The sequence below is a fragment of the Lampris incognitus genome, chromosome 13, assembly GCF_029633865.1.
Source record: "Lampris incognitus isolate fLamInc1 chromosome 13, fLamInc1.hap2, whole genome shotgun sequence".
NCBI classification, from domain to species: domain Eukaryota; kingdom Metazoa; phylum Chordata; class Actinopteri; order Lampriformes; family Lampridae; genus Lampris; species Lampris incognitus.
The window spans coordinates 42,123,324-42,140,313 of NC_079223.1; the positions used below are offsets into that span (position 1 = coordinate 42,123,324).

Below are 16,990 nucleotides of genomic sequence, written 5' to 3' on the forward strand. Positions count from 1 at the left end.
TGTCTCTCACAGAGGCCTGTTTATAAAAGAGAGAGGGTAAAGCAAAGTGGGAGAACCATAGCCAGGGCTCGGTGCATCTTTATTTGGTGCATCTTTGTTTTGCATGGCGGTGTGCTAAATGGCACACCGAGGCCTCGGTGGGTCTGCAGGGAAGGCACAGACCTGACACCGACGGCCATCTCTAGTCCCACAGCGGCTGCAAAGGCCAAAAATATATTCTATACTGTATGTCAGGATGGAAAACATCGTCCAGCAAACGACCTGTGTGTTCAGCTGATATTCTCTGTGAGGTTAGACTCCCTCCCTCGCCCATAAACAGAGTCACTCGGAGAAGATAGACCGAATGACAGACCGGTCGAAATGTAGACAGTGTGGCAGACGAACAGTCAGGTTGAGAGGATAAAGATAGGAGGAGACAGGCAGACAGACAGGCAGGCAGGCAGGCAGACAGACAGACAGACAGGTAGGCAGGCAGACAGGCAGGCAGGCAGAAATGCAGGCAAAAAGGCAAGCAGACAGGCAGATAGGCAGGCAGGCAGGCAGACAGACAGGCAGGCAGACAGACAGGTAGGCAGGCAGACAGGCAGGCAGGCAGGCAGGCAGAAAGGCAGGCAGGCAGAAAGGCAGTCAGACAGGCAGGCAGACAGATAGGCAGAAAGGCAGGCAGACAGACAGGCAGGCAGGCAGTCAGGCAAAAGACAGAGACAGACAGACAGGCAGATAGACAGACAGGCAGACAGAAAGACGGATAGACGGACAGGCCAGGCAGGCAGACAGACAGACAGATAGACAGACAGACAAGCAGACAGACAGACAAACAGGCAGAAAGACAGACAGACAGGCAGGCAGGCAGAAAAGCAGTCAGACAGGCAGTCAGACAGACAAACAGGCAGATAGACAGACAGACAGGGAGGCAGGCAGAAAGGCAGTCAGACAGGCAGTCAGTCAGACAAACAGGCAGATAGACAGACAGGCAGGCAGGCAGAAAGGCAGGCAGACAGTCAGGCAAAAGACAGAGACAGACAGACAGGCAGGCAGATAGACAGAAAGACAGATAGACAGACAGGCCAGGCAGGCAGGCAGGCAGATAGACAGACGGGCAGGCAGGCAGACAGACAAGCAGACAGACACAAACAGGCAGACAGACAGGCAGACGGGTAGGCAGACGGGCAGGCATGCAGACATACAGACAGGGAGATAGGCAGGCAGGCAGAAAGGCAGTCAAACAGGCAGATAGACAGACAGGCAGGCAGACAAACAGATAGGCAGAAAGGCAGGCAGGCAGACAGACAGGCAGGCAGGAAGGCAGGCAAAAGACAGAGACAGACAGACAGGCAGGCAGATAGACATACAGGCAGACAGACAGACAGACAGATAGACAGACAGGCAGGCAGGCAGGCAGGCAGAAAGGCAGGCAGGCAGAAAGGCAGGCAGGCAGACAGACAGACAAACAGGCAGGCAGACAGACAAGCAGACAGACAGACAAACAGGCAGATAGACAGACAGACAGACAGGCAGGCAGGCAGGCAGAAAGGCAGTCAGACAGGCAGTCAGACAGACAAACAGGCAGATAGACAGACAGACAGGCAGGCAGGCAGGCAGGCAGAAAGGCAGTCAGACAGGCAGTCGGACAGACAGGCAGGCAGGCAGGCAAGCAGAAAGGCAGTCAGACAGGCAGTTAGTCAGACAAACAGGCAGATAGACAGACAGACAGGTAGGCAGGCAGCCAGGCAGTCAGGCAAAAGACAGAGACAGACAGACAGGCAGGCAGATAGACAGAAAGACAGATAGACAGACAGGCCAGGCAGGCAGGCAGACAGACAGACAGATAGACAGACAGGCAGGCAGGCAGGCAGGCAGGCAGGCAGGCAGGCAGACAGACAGACAGGCAGACAGACAGATAGGCAGAAAGGCAGACAGGCAGGCAGGCAGACAGATAGACAGACAGACAGGCAGACAGACTGGCAGTCAGGCAGACAGGCAGACAGACAGGAAGGCAGACAGACAGACAGACAGACAGACAGACAGACAGACAGACAGACAAGCAGACAGACAAACAGGCAGGCAGACAGACAGACAGGCAGTCAGACAGGTAGGCAGACGGGCAGGCAGGCAGGCAGATAGGCAGTCAGGCAGACAGACAGGCAGGCAGACAGAAGACAGGCAGGCAGACAGACAGATAGGCAGAAAGGCAGGCAGGCAGGCAGGCAGTCAGACAAAAGACAGAGACAGACAGACAGGCAGGCAGAAAGACAGATAGACAGACAGGCCAGGCAGGCAGGCAGGCAGACAGACAGATAGACAGACAGGCAGGCAGGCAGGCAGGCAGAAAGGCAGACAGACAGGCAGGCAGGCAGGCAGGCAGACAGACAAGCAGACAGACAGACAGACAAACAGGCAGACAGACAGGTGGACAGGCAGACAGACAGACAAGCAGACAGACAGGCATGCAGGCAGAAAGACAGACAGACAGACAGAAAGACAGGCAGGCAGGCAGACAGACAGAAAGACAGGCAGACAGACAGACAGACAGACAGACAGACAGACAGACAGACAGACAGAAAGACATGCAGGCAGGCAGGCAGACATGACCAGTTTGCTATGCAGGGCGCTCGCTGGCCGGAGCAAACCTTGGGACAGGAAACATGTGAGCTGAATATGGGATGTGTGAAGGACTTGGCAGACAAACAAACACATGCTCCATGCAGGAAAGAATGAAGCTTTTCCAGGACACACAGGACTTGGCCCTCATAAGACAGTGTGTTACAACGAATTGAATTAGACCTCTGTGCGTAAAGAGCAGCCAGAACAAGGCAGGGGACTCTTTCAAGAAACTGCATTGAGTGAATTAAATCTCAAGGGTAATTTGTGTTTTCAGTGGGAGCATTTCCAAGCAAGCACCAATCCCGCTCATCATCTCAGCTGCTTATTCGGCCACTATATTCAGGGTTTTCTTCTGAACAGCTGACAAAGCTGGCCTATATATACTCATTGTAACACCTTTGTTCACAACGTTTAAACTTCTGATTTATTAGTTCTGGGAGTCACACCTATCGCTCGGCTCAGATGTCCTTTGACAGCCATGTTACATGATAAGTTAAATGGAGAGGGACTACTTGGAATTCAGTACTATCACTCACACACAAACACGCTCTCTCTTACACGCACACACACACATGCACACGCGCGTGCACACGCACGTACAGACACACAAACAAACACGTGTATCAAGTTAGCAACCCGCAAACTGTTGTGTCTATCCATGCAGATCCATGCACACATCAAGCTTCTCTAGTTCCAAGCAGCTACAGTTGTTGTCTGATGCACCCATGCACGCACACACAGACACACACACACACACACACAGGCATGTGCATGTACAAAAAAACCAACAAATGCCATTGTTCACAGTTCTAGTCGATGATAAATTGATGTGCCTTTTCTGATGACAACAGATATCCACGCCACCCAGTAAAATGCCAGTTGCTCCTCCACAAGTATCCAAACGGGCCTTTTCATGTTATCCTGCCATGACTCAGTGCTGACCGGCACCTTTTTTTAGCCCGGGTCCAGTAGGCTATCCAGTCGTGTGAGAGAGCCGTTCTGGACGTGGACTGAGTTTAGCAACATGGGAACAGGCCCGAGAGCCATAGTGCCGACTAGCAGGGCCGCCCCATGAGTGGGGAGGGAAAAGGGGGAACGCTTTCTGGGGGCCCAGCCACCGGGGGGAGAGGGGGGGGGCTAGCAATAATGTTCATCCTAAATATAAGCAATGATTATGGCAATACTTGTCATCGAGTGTGAACTGGCAAAACAGATGGACTTTAAAGACGTTATAAAGGACTTCTCATCCGGTTAGACCAGGAAGATGGATGTATAAGAGGCAACGATGAAGCCGCGAGGTAAGAAACTGCATTTTCTACTGAGAAATGTGTGGTGTAAGTGTAGCAGATCTTTGTTGGCCTTGGTGCCAGAGTTCTATTGTGGTGTGTGTGTGTGTGTGTGTGTGTGTGTGTGTGTGTGTTGTGTGTGTGTGTGTGTAGCCCCCCGGTACTAAGTAAGTCTCTTCCAGTTTACATCAATGTGTTCAGTAGGAGAGAGAGAGCATGTGCATGCGCTGAGATGAGTAAAGCAGATTTTGGGAGGGGGGGGGCGTTCACTGGACCTTGCCAGGGGCCCAGCAATTTCTGTAGGCGGGCCTGCCGACTAGAGTCAAGAGTTCTTTTTCTTAAATTTCTCCCCAGTTGTATCTGGCCAATTACCCGACCAGAGGAGGCGCTAGTGCAGCGACCAGGACAACTACACACATCGGACTTCCCACCCGCTGACACAGCCAATTGTGTCTGTAGGGACGCCCGACCAAGCCGGAGGTACCGCGGGGATTCGACCCGGCGATCCCGTGTTGGTAGGCAACGGAATAGACCGCTACGCTACTCGGGCGCCTGCCGACTAGAGTCAAGAGTGACTACAAAACTGTGCAACCAGTGGCGTAACAAGTAACCTCTGGCCCTGTATGCAAAGTTCTGGGACCGGGCCCTCCAACTAGTTTGCCTTGTCAATCAAGTTATGTCCAAAACACACAATTCGACACAGCAGAGGCTGTAAATGAATTCTTATGGTCAGTTTCAATGGTCCCCTTTAGTCTCAGATGAATAAACTCGTGAGGACATGAGCAGCATGGTCATGAGTACGGGCGGCACACTGGCGCCTCACTGCAAGAAGGTCCTGGGTTTAAGCCCCGGGGTAGTCCAACCTCGGGGGTCGTCCCGGGTCGTCCTCTGTGTGGAGTTTGCATGTTCTCCCCGTGTCTGCGTGGGTTTCCTCCGGGGGCTCCGGTTTCCCCCCCACAGTCCAAAGACATGTAGGTCAGGTGAATCGGCCGTACTAACTGTCCCTAGGTGTGAATGTGTGTGTGTGTGTGTCGGCCCTGTGATGGACTGGCGGCCTGTCCTGGGTGTCTCCCTGCCTGCTGCCCTTGGACTGCTGGGATAGGCTCCAGCATCCCTGTGAGAGCAGGAGTAAGCAGTCTGGGTAACGGATGGATGGATGGATGGATGGACATGAGCATGATTGTGCAGGTGAAACTTTTGAAATTAGCATGTAAGCGTTTGCCCAGTTTAAACGGCTTCACCTGCGGCTTGATATTGTAGAGCCATCTAGTGGCCACTTACTAAACTGCATCTTAGCGCCGATGCCAGGTAATTAATTATAAACAGCGTTGCTCACACAGAAAGCGAAATAATTTTTAAGCGCCAATGCAATGAAATACATTCAATGTCTGTGTTTTTTTTATAATTCATAATTTTTGTGAAACTTGGAGAATTAATGATAAACGTCGAACGTCTGCTTGTCAAACACATACACACATAAAGGAATAGAAATTGTAAATGAAATGTATACAAGGTATCATTTTCACAGTTCATAATTTTTGTGAAACAGAGAATCTAGTGTCTGCTTGTCAAACACACACACACACACACACACACACACACACACACACACACACACACACACACACACACACACACACACACACAGTCAGGTAAAGGTATACCAAATGGGTGGGAAATGGGCATGTGATGTCATAGTTAGTGCATTCCCCAGCCAAATACTGGTGCCTTTTCTAAGACGCTATCGTCCCATTAGGGAGCAGACCTGCAGCGATGGCCCAAGTGAAAGTAGCAAGAGATGCCACCAAGAACCCCCAAGAGTGTGCAGAGGTATACCCCGATATAGTCACCGTCAGCTCCAGCGTGGGTGAGTCCATCTTTTCTATTTCACATGAGGGTGATGTAAGTTGTGTATTATTAATTAGCTGCTAGGGTTTGGAGTCATACAGACATCCTCATAAAGACGGTGAATTGAGTCAAAATGCAATATAAAATGAAACGTTATACTACGTACTTTACAGTGAATGAAAGCTCTGTAACTGAAGCACGATGCACACCTTTTAAGGGCAAAAAGTTCCCAATCCCTCCCCTAATTTTATGAATCAATCAAATGAAAATCTCTGCATTTGGATTCAGCAACCAAAAAAAAAAAAAAAAAGTTTTTTTCAAAATATGAGTGAGATGTGTGAGGAAAACCAGAATACAAACTCTGTTTTTGCTCAACTACTTTTAGCATTGTCTTCTTCTATTGTAATTTGAGGGGACAATATCAACTTTCTACACCAATTTCACAAATTAGTCACTTTGTTGGCTATTCTCTTAATTAGCATGGTGAAATCCCTGAGGCTCTGGTATCTTTTTCTCATGAGGTTGGCTTTAGCAGCTAAGCCCCTTCAGCTCTCAGGTTGCCAGACGGCAGTGGGAACCACCAAGTCAACGTAATCCCTCTTTTTTGACACAGTCATCGGTGAAATGTGCTCTCACACGTTCGGGCCACTTTTTTTTTGGTATGACACCAATCTAGGAAAAACGCACGGAGAGCCGGGCTCGAGAAACTCAAGCCGGAGAATTCTCTCCCAAATCACACGTTTGGTAGAAAGGAAGGCTTTCACAGCGCCCATTCAACTTTCTTCCTCGCCCTGACAATAGATATTGGAGAGTCGGTCGGGAAAGGGCCGCCGTACGGGACCTCCGTGGCTGGTGCCTTGGGCAGGCGTGGCAGAACCTACCCCTCCCCGGCCCGGCGACGGCACCGCACCACCTTCAGCCACAAGCAGCTGGAACAGCTGGAAGTGGCCTTTGGGCAAAACCACTACCCAGACATCTACTACCGCGAGGAGCTGGCACGTCTCACCAAGCTCAACGAGGCTCGCATACAGGTGGGAAAGGCTCCTGGACTAAATCTAAATGTCTGCAAAACAGATTACCCATGCCCTATGAGGTTGTAGCTCTCACTGTAGATACCTGTATGTGTTAAGTTGGCCCATACAGGGATCTAGAGTAGAAACATTAAACATGCATCACTGTCAGAATGGATACATTGGCTCCATTAGAGCAATAGTCCATTACATAATTAAAGAAATTTGGGTGGCACAGTGGTTAGCGCTGTCGCCTCACAATAAGAAGATCCTGGGTTCGAACCCCAGGGTTGTCCAACTTTGGGGGGTTATCCCAGGTCGTCCTCTGTGTGGAGTTTGCATGTCTGCAGTGGGGTTTCTCCCACCATAAAAAAAAGACATGCATGTTAGGGTTAATACTCCTGTCTGTGCCCCTGACCGAGGCATGGCAAGAAGAACTGGAGTTGGTCCCCGGGTGCTGCACGGCGGCTGCACTGCTCCTAGCTACACAGGTAGGATGGGTTAACTGCGGTGTAATTTCCCTACGGGGATCAATGGAGTATATCAAAATAAAAAATAACTTTTTTTTAAAAATTTCATTCATGGAACAACATGGCACTTATACTGCCTAATGGACTACACCTAAACATTTAAAAAAAAAAAAAAGGGATCAGGGTGGCAGAAATATCTCTGCAAAGCCATGTGAACCAACTTCTAAAAATCCCACACACACATCTCCCCACTCCTAATTTCATAAATATCACATTGCCACAACCACGAGAGGCAAAACATGTTCAGCGGCACATGATGAACCAGGTCACTCGCAACCATGACAAACTTCTCTTGTCATCCACTCACCACTTCCTGTTTACTTGACTGCCCTACATTGTCACTTACTGTGCATTAGGAGTCAACCACACAGGAATCATCTATACATATCTGTGTCAAGCGGTTGTGTGAATCTGTGCCGGTGCTCTCTGGGGATGTCGTCAGGTCTGCCATGCCGTCAGAATCAGAATCAACTTCATTGGCCAACTGTGTCTGGGCACATGAGGAATTTGACTCCGGTACACAGCAGCTTCTACACTTGCAGACATCACTCACACACACACACACACAAAACAAACAAATAAATAGATAGATAAATAAATAAATAAAAACCCAGAAAAAATAAACAGGACATCGGAGGCAAGCATGTATGAACAACAGGTATGTCACTACTATACAGAGTTGTGTTATGGTTGACTAATCAACAACCTATGCCCACATAGTATACCATACTGCCTATATACTATATTGCCCATACACTATACCACATACCATACCACAACTCCACAACCCATCATGCCCATATACAATGCTACATACTCCCACTATATTACACTATATTACCTTATATACCAGAAGTATACACTATATATATATTCCACCTACCATCCACCTCACAACTACATACTATATTATATACATATGTCACAACCACAACAATAACGGCTATAATTTGTAATTTGTATGTGCATTTTAAATTGTACATTTGTATTGCACAAATATTTGTATTGCACGTCTGGTTTAAAGAGGTAGTGCACATCGTAGCTATATGTGGGTGAGACAGCTTGACCAGAGGGGGCTATATACAAAGTGTCATATTTACATAGTAAGTGTCTGTTCCTGCACCACACTGTTAAGTGTTCATGAGAGAGATGGCCTGTGGGGAAAAAAAACTGTGCCTATGTATGTCTGGGGGTTTTGGTGCACGCTGCTCTGTGCACTGTGCTCTCAGCTCAGACTGAAGAGGTCACTTAGATGAGCGATGCAACGTATCGGTCGATAAACGTGTCCAGATGAACCGATTCACCCTTCTGTGATTTTCTTACCTGGGTTATTGGGCATGCATCGAGACTGCTCTGTGGCGCTTGCCAGGTGGTAGGAGTTCAAGCAGACTGTGTCCTGGGCGTGGGGGGGGGGGGTCTGTGCCGATTCTGCCCGCCCGTTTCTGGGCTCTAGAGGTGTAAAGGTTCCTGCGGGGTGTGCAGGATGTGGGTGTATCTGCTTTCTGAGTACTGAGCTGTGCTCATGTGTACCGTGTAACATGCACTTTGCAAAATCTATTTCATGTAAGAACTGGGCTCTTTGTCAGAACTGCAAAAAAAGCAAAGACGAGCCTGTTGTCGCCGGGCTCTACTGTTGGATGCACTGTGAATTCAGCTGATGTGTCCTTTTACTGACGTGTCACGGTCTCAACAGGTGTGGTTTCAAAACAGAAGAGCCAAGCAACGCAAGCAGGAGCGGGCGTCCCAGAAAGTGCTGCAGGTGGGTATGATGCCAGGGCACGGGGCGCTGTTGGGCGGCATGTGCGTCCCATCAGCAGGTATGAGTCGTCAGTACTACCCGCAGTCCTTGGCACACATTCCCCGTTTCTCCCCCGTGCTGCCCACCGGTGGGTACGCCCACCTCCCAGGCTCGGTCAGCCAGTGCCCCTGCCCCGCAGTCCAGCCACAGCCACAGACCCAGCGCCAGCACGAGGAGTGGTACAGCCCTCTGAGGAACATCGGAGCTCCTTCCTCCAATCTGTCCTCCTCTGTTTTCCCCTTAGCCTCCATGTCTGCCTTAGACCCCTCCTCTCACTGGAGCTAAGGATACCACAAGGTGACACATCCTTTATATATATGAGGGAAAAAATTAGAATATAGAGAGTGAATTTTAATCCAGGCATTGTATACCCCTGCCATCACCTCTCCCTTGAGAGGACTTGTAGTTGTGTCTCATATGTAGTACCAATGATACATGATCAAAACCATACTCCACTTTTACTGCTACAGTCTAATTCAAATATTCTTTAGGTGTAGTTCATGGTCTCCCCCTTAAGCTACCATCACAAATATCTGATTCAATTCACTGAAGGCGCACCTGTGTTCCCCCCCCATTGTACCTGGCCAATTACCCCACTCTTTGGACCCATCCCGGTCGCTGCTCCACCCCCTCTGCCGATCCGGGGAGGGCTGCAGACTACCACATGCCTCCTCCAATACATGTGGAGTCACCAGCCGCTTCTTTTCACCTGACAGTGAGGAGTTTCCCCAGGGGGACGTAGCATTTAGGAGGATCACACTATTCCCCCCAGTTCCTCCCCCCCGAACAGGCGCCCCCAACCGACCAGAGGAGGTGCTAGTGCAGTGAACCAGGACTCATACCCACATCCGGCTTCCCACCTGCAGGCACGGCCAATTGTGCCTGTAGGGACGCCCGACCAAGCCGGAGGCAACACAGGGATTCGAACAGGCAATCCCGTGTTGGTAGGCAACGGAATAGACCGCTATGCTACCCGGACGCCCCAGATTGCACCTGTATTTTCAAAGGACTGAGTTGTTCATACAGCACACACACACACACACACACACACACACACACACACACACACACACACACACACACACACACACACACACACACACACACACACACACACACACTCTGGACAAAATGAGGTGTGGACTCTCCTGCAGGAGGCACAGTGTGCACCGCTACAACACAATTCTTTCAGGACAGATAAGTTGTGAATCAAATCTTAATGCGCACATCTAAACTTCTTTGCTGTTGTGTACGTGAAGATTTGCATTTGCATTTAATAAAAGTTTACATTTTATCGCAATGAGTGGTCAACATTTGTGTAAGAGGATAACCTTAATTCAGACAACATCTTTTGGAAAAGAAAAAAACCCACCGAGATTGAGAGTTTGCGGATAATATTTTATGCATCACTTTCCATAGACAACACGGCTGCATCTGTTCTCTAACTCAGCTACATAATTGTATTCAACGACCCTGAATTACTCAGCATTTAACAAAAATATGAATTCGTAAAGATGAAGTCTATATTTAGACTCAGTAGACGAGTAGTAAGCCACGTCTGTCATTTGAGAGGCAGCTTATATTTAGAGTAAATTAAAGAGTAAATTAATGCTGGCTTCATTTGTTGCGTACGAGGATGAATTCTACCGAGCGCGTCACTGAAAATCCATGAAACAAAGTCGACATGCCAAACCTGCAGAAGGCAGCAGCATCAACCAATGGTCTGCCAGTGTACGAGGAGTCTAGCTGATCCAGTGATAAAGAATTAACAACGCACAACATGACACCTCTTTACATTCAACTCAATGACAACAGATCTATGTCGAGCATCAGCTCTCACAGCATGGGGTGGGTGAAGAAATTACACTGCAGATGATGGGGACATGGCTTGTACCAGTGGGATGACCAGGATGGAGGCAGCAAAAGCATCTTTGTTACACTGAATGTCATCAGTAGGAAAATAGAGAGAATCACGTATCTGGCATCATTATTCTGCTCTAGCATGTAATACACCGTCCCTGCTTCTGACATTCAGTAAAGTACTGTTTTCTTAAAGTAACCTGGGTCATTCCTCGAACAAAATCCTTCAAAAGCACTTCATCAGTCCAAAAAGGGACAGCAACTGCTCTTTATGCACACTGCATCGTAGGCTGTATTACACTACATTGATCAAGTAAAGGCCACTTCAATTGTTATGAGGACCAGCCGTTTCTCTCGAAAAGTGAATAAACTTCTCATGAGTCATTTTGGTCCATGGCGGGGGTGTAACACAGGGTGTACTAGCTCCCATAAATGATTGTGCATTGATTCAAGTCCTGCATTTCGACAGCACAAAATTTGACATTTGGCAGTTAATTACAGTTATTTCTAACTGATCACATTCCATGTGGATGTTAATGAGCCATCAGGTTGTACTCTGCATAGCACCACATGAAGAATAAGACACAAACACTACAGCAGTGCCTGGACCTAAAAATGCAATGATTTTTTAAAAAGGCCGGGGTGAGTCGGTTAAGTTAATCCCTACAAAGAAGGAAGAGGCTGAACTTTGACTGTGCAACGCGAGCATACAAAGGAGTCAAACTAAACCACTTTCACGGCAGCAGCAGGCCTTCCTATTTATTCACCTGCTTTGCCACCATTTACCAATACATGTGCCCCCTTCCACAGGATTAATGGTTGTGTCAGGAAGGGGATCCAACGTAAAATTTTGCCAAATCATTATGTGGATTGACAAGACTGCCATCGGTTCTGTGCCCTCACAAGGTACCAATGGAAACTATCAAATCCGCTGTGGCAACCCCTGGGAAACAGGGAACAAGCCAAAAGAAGAAGAATAAGACCGATCCATTATATCACTTTTCTCAGATACTTCTTTTAGACCAGTGGGTCTTGCCTTTTGTCTGCAGCCCATTGGCTGCAGACAAAAGGTTGAAATAAAATGGACTGAAATAAAATTCAAGAGCTGACATTATCTTTACAAACACTGTACTTCAATATTGACGCAAAAAGTTAGCCACCTACATAACTGCCAATGACTTCATGGCTCAGACTGATCATTCCACGCATGGCTTTTCAGTTCAGCTCTCATGTATGCTCATATGGCAAGTAATGATGTGTTGCACCTCCGTTCTTTATAGTTTCCTTGATGTGGTTGTAGAAACCAAGAAAACAGTCTCAGCGGTTCACAAGTGTTGATCCTTTACTCCAGTGATTTGGCAAACTCGGCATAGTCTATGTAACCATCGTTGTTTTTGTCATCGTCCCTCAAAACATCATCAATTAGACTTATGAGGTCCTCCTCTTTCATCGGCTGGCTGTTCTCTCCTCTCTCCTGGAAAAAAAGAGAAAAGAAAATGTGTCTGATCAGACAGCATCGCCTGTAAGAACTTCGAAGCAGATGGATACAATGCGCACAGGTAAGAATTCACACACAGAAACACACTTACCTCTTTGTGAACATGGGTAATAGCTGTTGCAAGTTCAAGCCCATCCAGTAAATTGTTGCCATCATAATCATGCATCTTAAAGTAGTGCAGCTGAAGCTCCTGAGGTGTCATCTCTTTCTCTGTTTTTTCTATCACTCCCTCCAAATGTTCCATGATGTGGCTTTAGGACAGAGGATAAGGCAATGAGATGAGTCAGTTGAAGTTAGCCATCCGAAGACACAGCATTAACGTTTGTTATTTACTGAGCTAGCCATTAACAAATTGGCCATATCACCTTGGTTCATTCATCCCTATTTTCAAACAAAGTTAACATTTTAAATAAATTGACACATTGACATTTATTAACCAATTTTGATATCTCCATCTTGATAAACCATATGGATCTTCAACTACATGAAGTGTGCAATCGTGCATTTACTGAAGATTGTCTGAAAATTATACATTTTCTGTCTTTCGAACGCAACTCCACAAATTCCCAAAACCTATGAATTACTTAACACACAGTCCACTCATTTCTACAGTTTCTGGAGCTATCTGGAAACACTAGTAGCTAGCGGGTCCCTTTGTTGTTGACAGTGTTCAAAGTTCACAGTTCAGTGTGAATTGGCCACTGATATGCATTCGCTATCAGACAGTGAAGTCGAACATAAGGCGTTTACTCACTCTTTGTCCTGAACCATGTTCTTGTCCAGGCGACTGTGTGCATGGTTGGGTGTGTGAGCTGCACTATCTGTGGCTTGCGGATGCTCCTGGTGCTGTGGTTCCCCGTGGGAAAAAACACACAGGGAACAGCAGGAGAGAAGGATGAGCAGACTTTTCCACCCCACTCCATATCTGCCACTGGAATTTGTGCCTTTCATGATTCTGACAGACAGACAGACAGACAGACAGACGAATAGATGGATGTGGTTAAAAGGCTGATGATGGAGACATGAATGAACTTGATGGTTATACTTTTTATCTGCCCTCATAGCAAGGGAGCTGAACAATCTAAACACACATACATATCAATGAAAATACGGACAATATATCTTAAGGTTACGTGTAACTTGCCTTTGATGACATGATGGTGGGCAACTAGACAACAGTACAAACACAAGCCACACAAACTACGTTAGCCATATGGCTAACTGCAATGATATTCGCTCGCACATTGATACTATCAAGGCTATTCCTGAAATCACGGCGGTACACTTAATCAGTAGCAGAGGTGTGACATTTAAAAAAGCCAAACTATACGCCCCCCCAACAAAATAATAAACTCACCTGTTTTCCGATTATGTGTAGCGGTTTAGTGACTTGGCGAGAGGACCGTTCCTTGCCTGTTTTGACCCAAGCAGCTTGCCGTAAGCGAATAATTTTTTTTTTCCTCCTGGGCCGCTAGTTTCTAGGATGAGACTTGAAAGTTTCCGCCCTCAGGCGCTAGGATTGGCCAGATCTACCCGTCAGTCAAGGCCGATGCGAACGCGCAACAACCCTAACCCTAACCCTAGCCACGTTTGCGAGCTAACTGTTAGCCATTAGCCACGTTTGCGACCAAACTAACTGCGCCAACTTAACTGTGTGCGTACGGTAAGCGAATATTTTTTTTTCGTAGGATGAAGCCGGAAAGTTGACTGACAGGCGGATCTGGCCAATCCTAGCGCCTGAGGGCGGGAACTTTCACCGGATTCATCCTCGGGAAAAAAAAATATTGGTTTCCCCACCCTTCAAGTATGGGACACGACAGCGAAATGTGATTGGCTATCTCCGATTGCGTCAGAGGCGGGGTGGGTGTGGCCCAGGCTAGGTGGCGGTCTTCCACGTTACAAGCGCGACATGTGCGACGGTTTACCCAAATTGAGAAACGCTGACTTTGGACAAGCAAAAGATGTCAAGTTTGCAGAGAGAAAACGACGCCGCCAAATCGCTTTTAAAACTACTTGAGGTTTAACTTATGAATTTATTTTTTTATCTCCAATTGAAGTAGTTCATATTAGAACCCTAGCTGCCCCCCCCCTTAGTGACCCATAGCGAGGGAAATAAGAGGTGTGTCCCCCCCCCCCTGTGTATCCCAATATCGTAGTGGGATGTATGAGAATGTGCACCCGTCTGCCATTACGACAAGGTATTATACAGAAATGACAGGTGTCAAGCGAACTTTTGTTTCGTTTATGACTTGTTTTATTTTCCCTCTGAGCCCAAAGTAATGAGTAACGATTAAAAAGAACATTTTTTTTGCTAAACTGCTTTCTTATGGTGTGCAACAGACGAATAGCTGCAATGCAAAACCGGAGAGGTGTGTTTGTTTCCAACTCGAGCCAGGTGGCGAGGCGGCGTCAACCCCCTAATGCCGCGGAACCACCTTGCACGATCAAGAAGCGACTCTCTGATCAATCGGTTTTCTGTTTTGCTTATCCGAGAAGCTAAAGAGCGAAAGACCTGACGCTGCATACTGCCCCTGTTTATATTATTATATATTATTATTATCATTCGCGGGTCGACTGTTTCCCTGCACTTCCACCATTTGCATTTTTATTTTCTTAATCCCGGTAATTGATCTTGTTAAAGGGGGAGATTAAGGGCTCGGCGTTTCAGGACATGTTCTTTTCCTCTTGTATACAGATTCAATCAAGCTTTACTTCTATAAAATAAAATAAAAAAAACATGTAGAACAATACAGTAATGCAAAACAATGTGCAGATTTCTAACACAGCCAAAAAAAATAACGACAAAAAAAAGGAACGATAACATTTATTAAAACTCAAAGGGGTTCACAATAATGACCTGGGCTCAGTTCTTACAGTTTGGGCTACTCTAAACTAACTTTCATTTTATGCATCTCCACTCGTGGAAAAAGCTCGTTTAACTTAACGTAACCTGTCTCGTTTGTTTGTAAACATTGCCACTTGCGCGAGATCTGACTCTTAACTTTAGCACCGCGTCTCGAGGCATCTTCGCGACGCTAAAATGCGATTTGTCCACGTGTTGCGCGACCCGCTGGGTTGTGCACGACATGCCTCCTGTAGCCACTTCACAGATTACACATTTATTGCCCTCCGTCTCCCCCCCCCCCCCCCCCGGCAGTCCGCAGTTACTCCCATCGTGTCCGGGGAGTACACCCACGGCCGGGACAGAGGCGGCATGGCATCCCGGGTCTCCTTCTCGCAGTACCGGCTGGAAGTGGAGATCGAGCGCTACAGAGCCGAGTGTCAGTGGGACAAGATACCTGCGATGGTAGACCAGCTGACGGCGGCGCGGATGCATGAAGGGGGTGAGTGTTGTGTCGTGGTCGGTATTCTCACATGCACCTGTTGGCGTGTGTGAAGGCATCCGTCTCGGCCGGGCCCTCCGTCACCAAGTTCCGCAACAGCTGGACTTTGTACTCCGCGTTCAAGTCCACGCAGCCGCAGCCGCGGCGGCAGCGCCGGCGGCTGCCTCAACTTTGTGTCGCCCAACCGCACTAGAAGGCAAACACGGTGTGTCTTTATTGTCATCGCTTAACCTCCATTAGACCTGCTTGCTGCTACCGTCGTTACAATAGAGGTTTTCAGATCCCATCAAGGTCTGTTGTTGCCCTTGAAATTACTTGACATTTGGGGTCCAGAAGCTCGTATTCAACATGCAGGGGAGTTTTTTTCTTATCGTGCTCATAGGATGCTTTTAAGCCTGATATACAAATTACCACAGGTTTTAGTATACCATAAATGTATGGCAACGAATACACTATACGATACGGCGGTGCTTCGCTGCCATAGTGGGTCAAAGTCTGGCTTGCACAAGGTATACTGAGTGCAGAAATAAAAAGACCCTCTTTTGGGGGAAAAAAAAGACCCTGCCCTTCTTGTACACTGACTACAGCCCTGTTCTGCACAGCAGAGTTGTTTATTATTATTATTATACAAATTTCCTTTAACTTCATGCCATAATGCGCTCATATGATGCTTAATAATAATAATAAATATTGTTATTATTATTATTATACAAATTTCCTTTAACTTCATACCATGATGTGCTCATATATATGAGCACATAATAATTATTATTATTATTATTGTTATTATTATTATTATTGTACTGCCTTACCACAAGGCTACCTTTATAATGGGCTTATGAATGGTTTATAATTAGTTCATTAATTAGGTTTGTGAACACTTTATAAATCATTAATAAGCTGTTATAGCACGTTAGGTAAAAATGGCATTGGTGACCTGTTGCTTGCCAAATAGTGAGCCTACATAATATGTGACGAAGGTGACAGTTTAACATGCTGACTGACAAAGGGACAAGATAAAGTAAGCTAAGTAACTCGCAAGATATGAGCTTTATCAGAATAGACAGATTAAAAAAAATGCACCAGTAACTTGGCCTTGCCAAATAGTGAGCCGGCATTGATGTATGAAAACTGTTATAACTTGTTTATAATTGTTTATAGATGATTTATAAGGTGTTTACAACCTAATTAATAACCTAATTATTAACCATT

The 16,990-nt window shown here is 47.0% G+C and overlaps 2 protein-coding genes across 3 annotated transcripts; one reads left to right on the forward strand and one right to left on the reverse strand.

Annotated features, from left to right (window-relative positions):
* The first annotated feature begins 3,794 nt into the window (after positions 1–3,794).
* On the forward strand, positions 3,795–9,361 carry prop1 (PROP paired-like homeobox 1). The gene is made up of 4 exons (XM_056292388.1): positions 3,795–3,902; positions 5,647–5,757; positions 6,540–6,769; positions 8,972–9,361. The coding sequence occupies exons 1-4, from the start codon at positions 3,890–3,892 to the stop codon at positions 9,359–9,361; spliced, it is 744 nt and encodes a 247-aa protein (XP_056148363.1). The 5' UTR covers positions 3,795–3,889.
* A 1,099-nt stretch (positions 9,362–10,460) lies between these two features.
* On the reverse strand, positions 10,461–15,839 carry mcfd2 (multiple coagulation factor deficiency 2, ER cargo receptor complex subunit). 2 transcript variants are annotated; one of them, XM_056291664.1, is made up of 4 exons: positions 15,734–15,839; positions 13,189–13,389; positions 12,526–12,685; positions 10,461–12,410 (listed from the first exon to the last, which is right to left on the reverse strand). In XM_056291664.1, the coding sequence occupies exons 1-4, from the start codon at positions 15,835–15,837 to the stop codon at positions 12,279–12,281; spliced, it is 597 nt and encodes a 198-aa protein (XP_056147639.1). In that variant the 5' UTR covers positions 15,838–15,839; the 3' UTR covers positions 10,461–12,278. The 2 variants fall into 2 exon arrangements, with proteins under 2 accessions (XP_056147639.1, XP_056147640.1); XM_056291665.1 differs by lacking the exon at positions 15,734–15,839 and adding an exon at positions 13,792–14,051.
* Between the last annotated feature and the right edge of the window lie 1,151 nt (positions 15,840–16,990).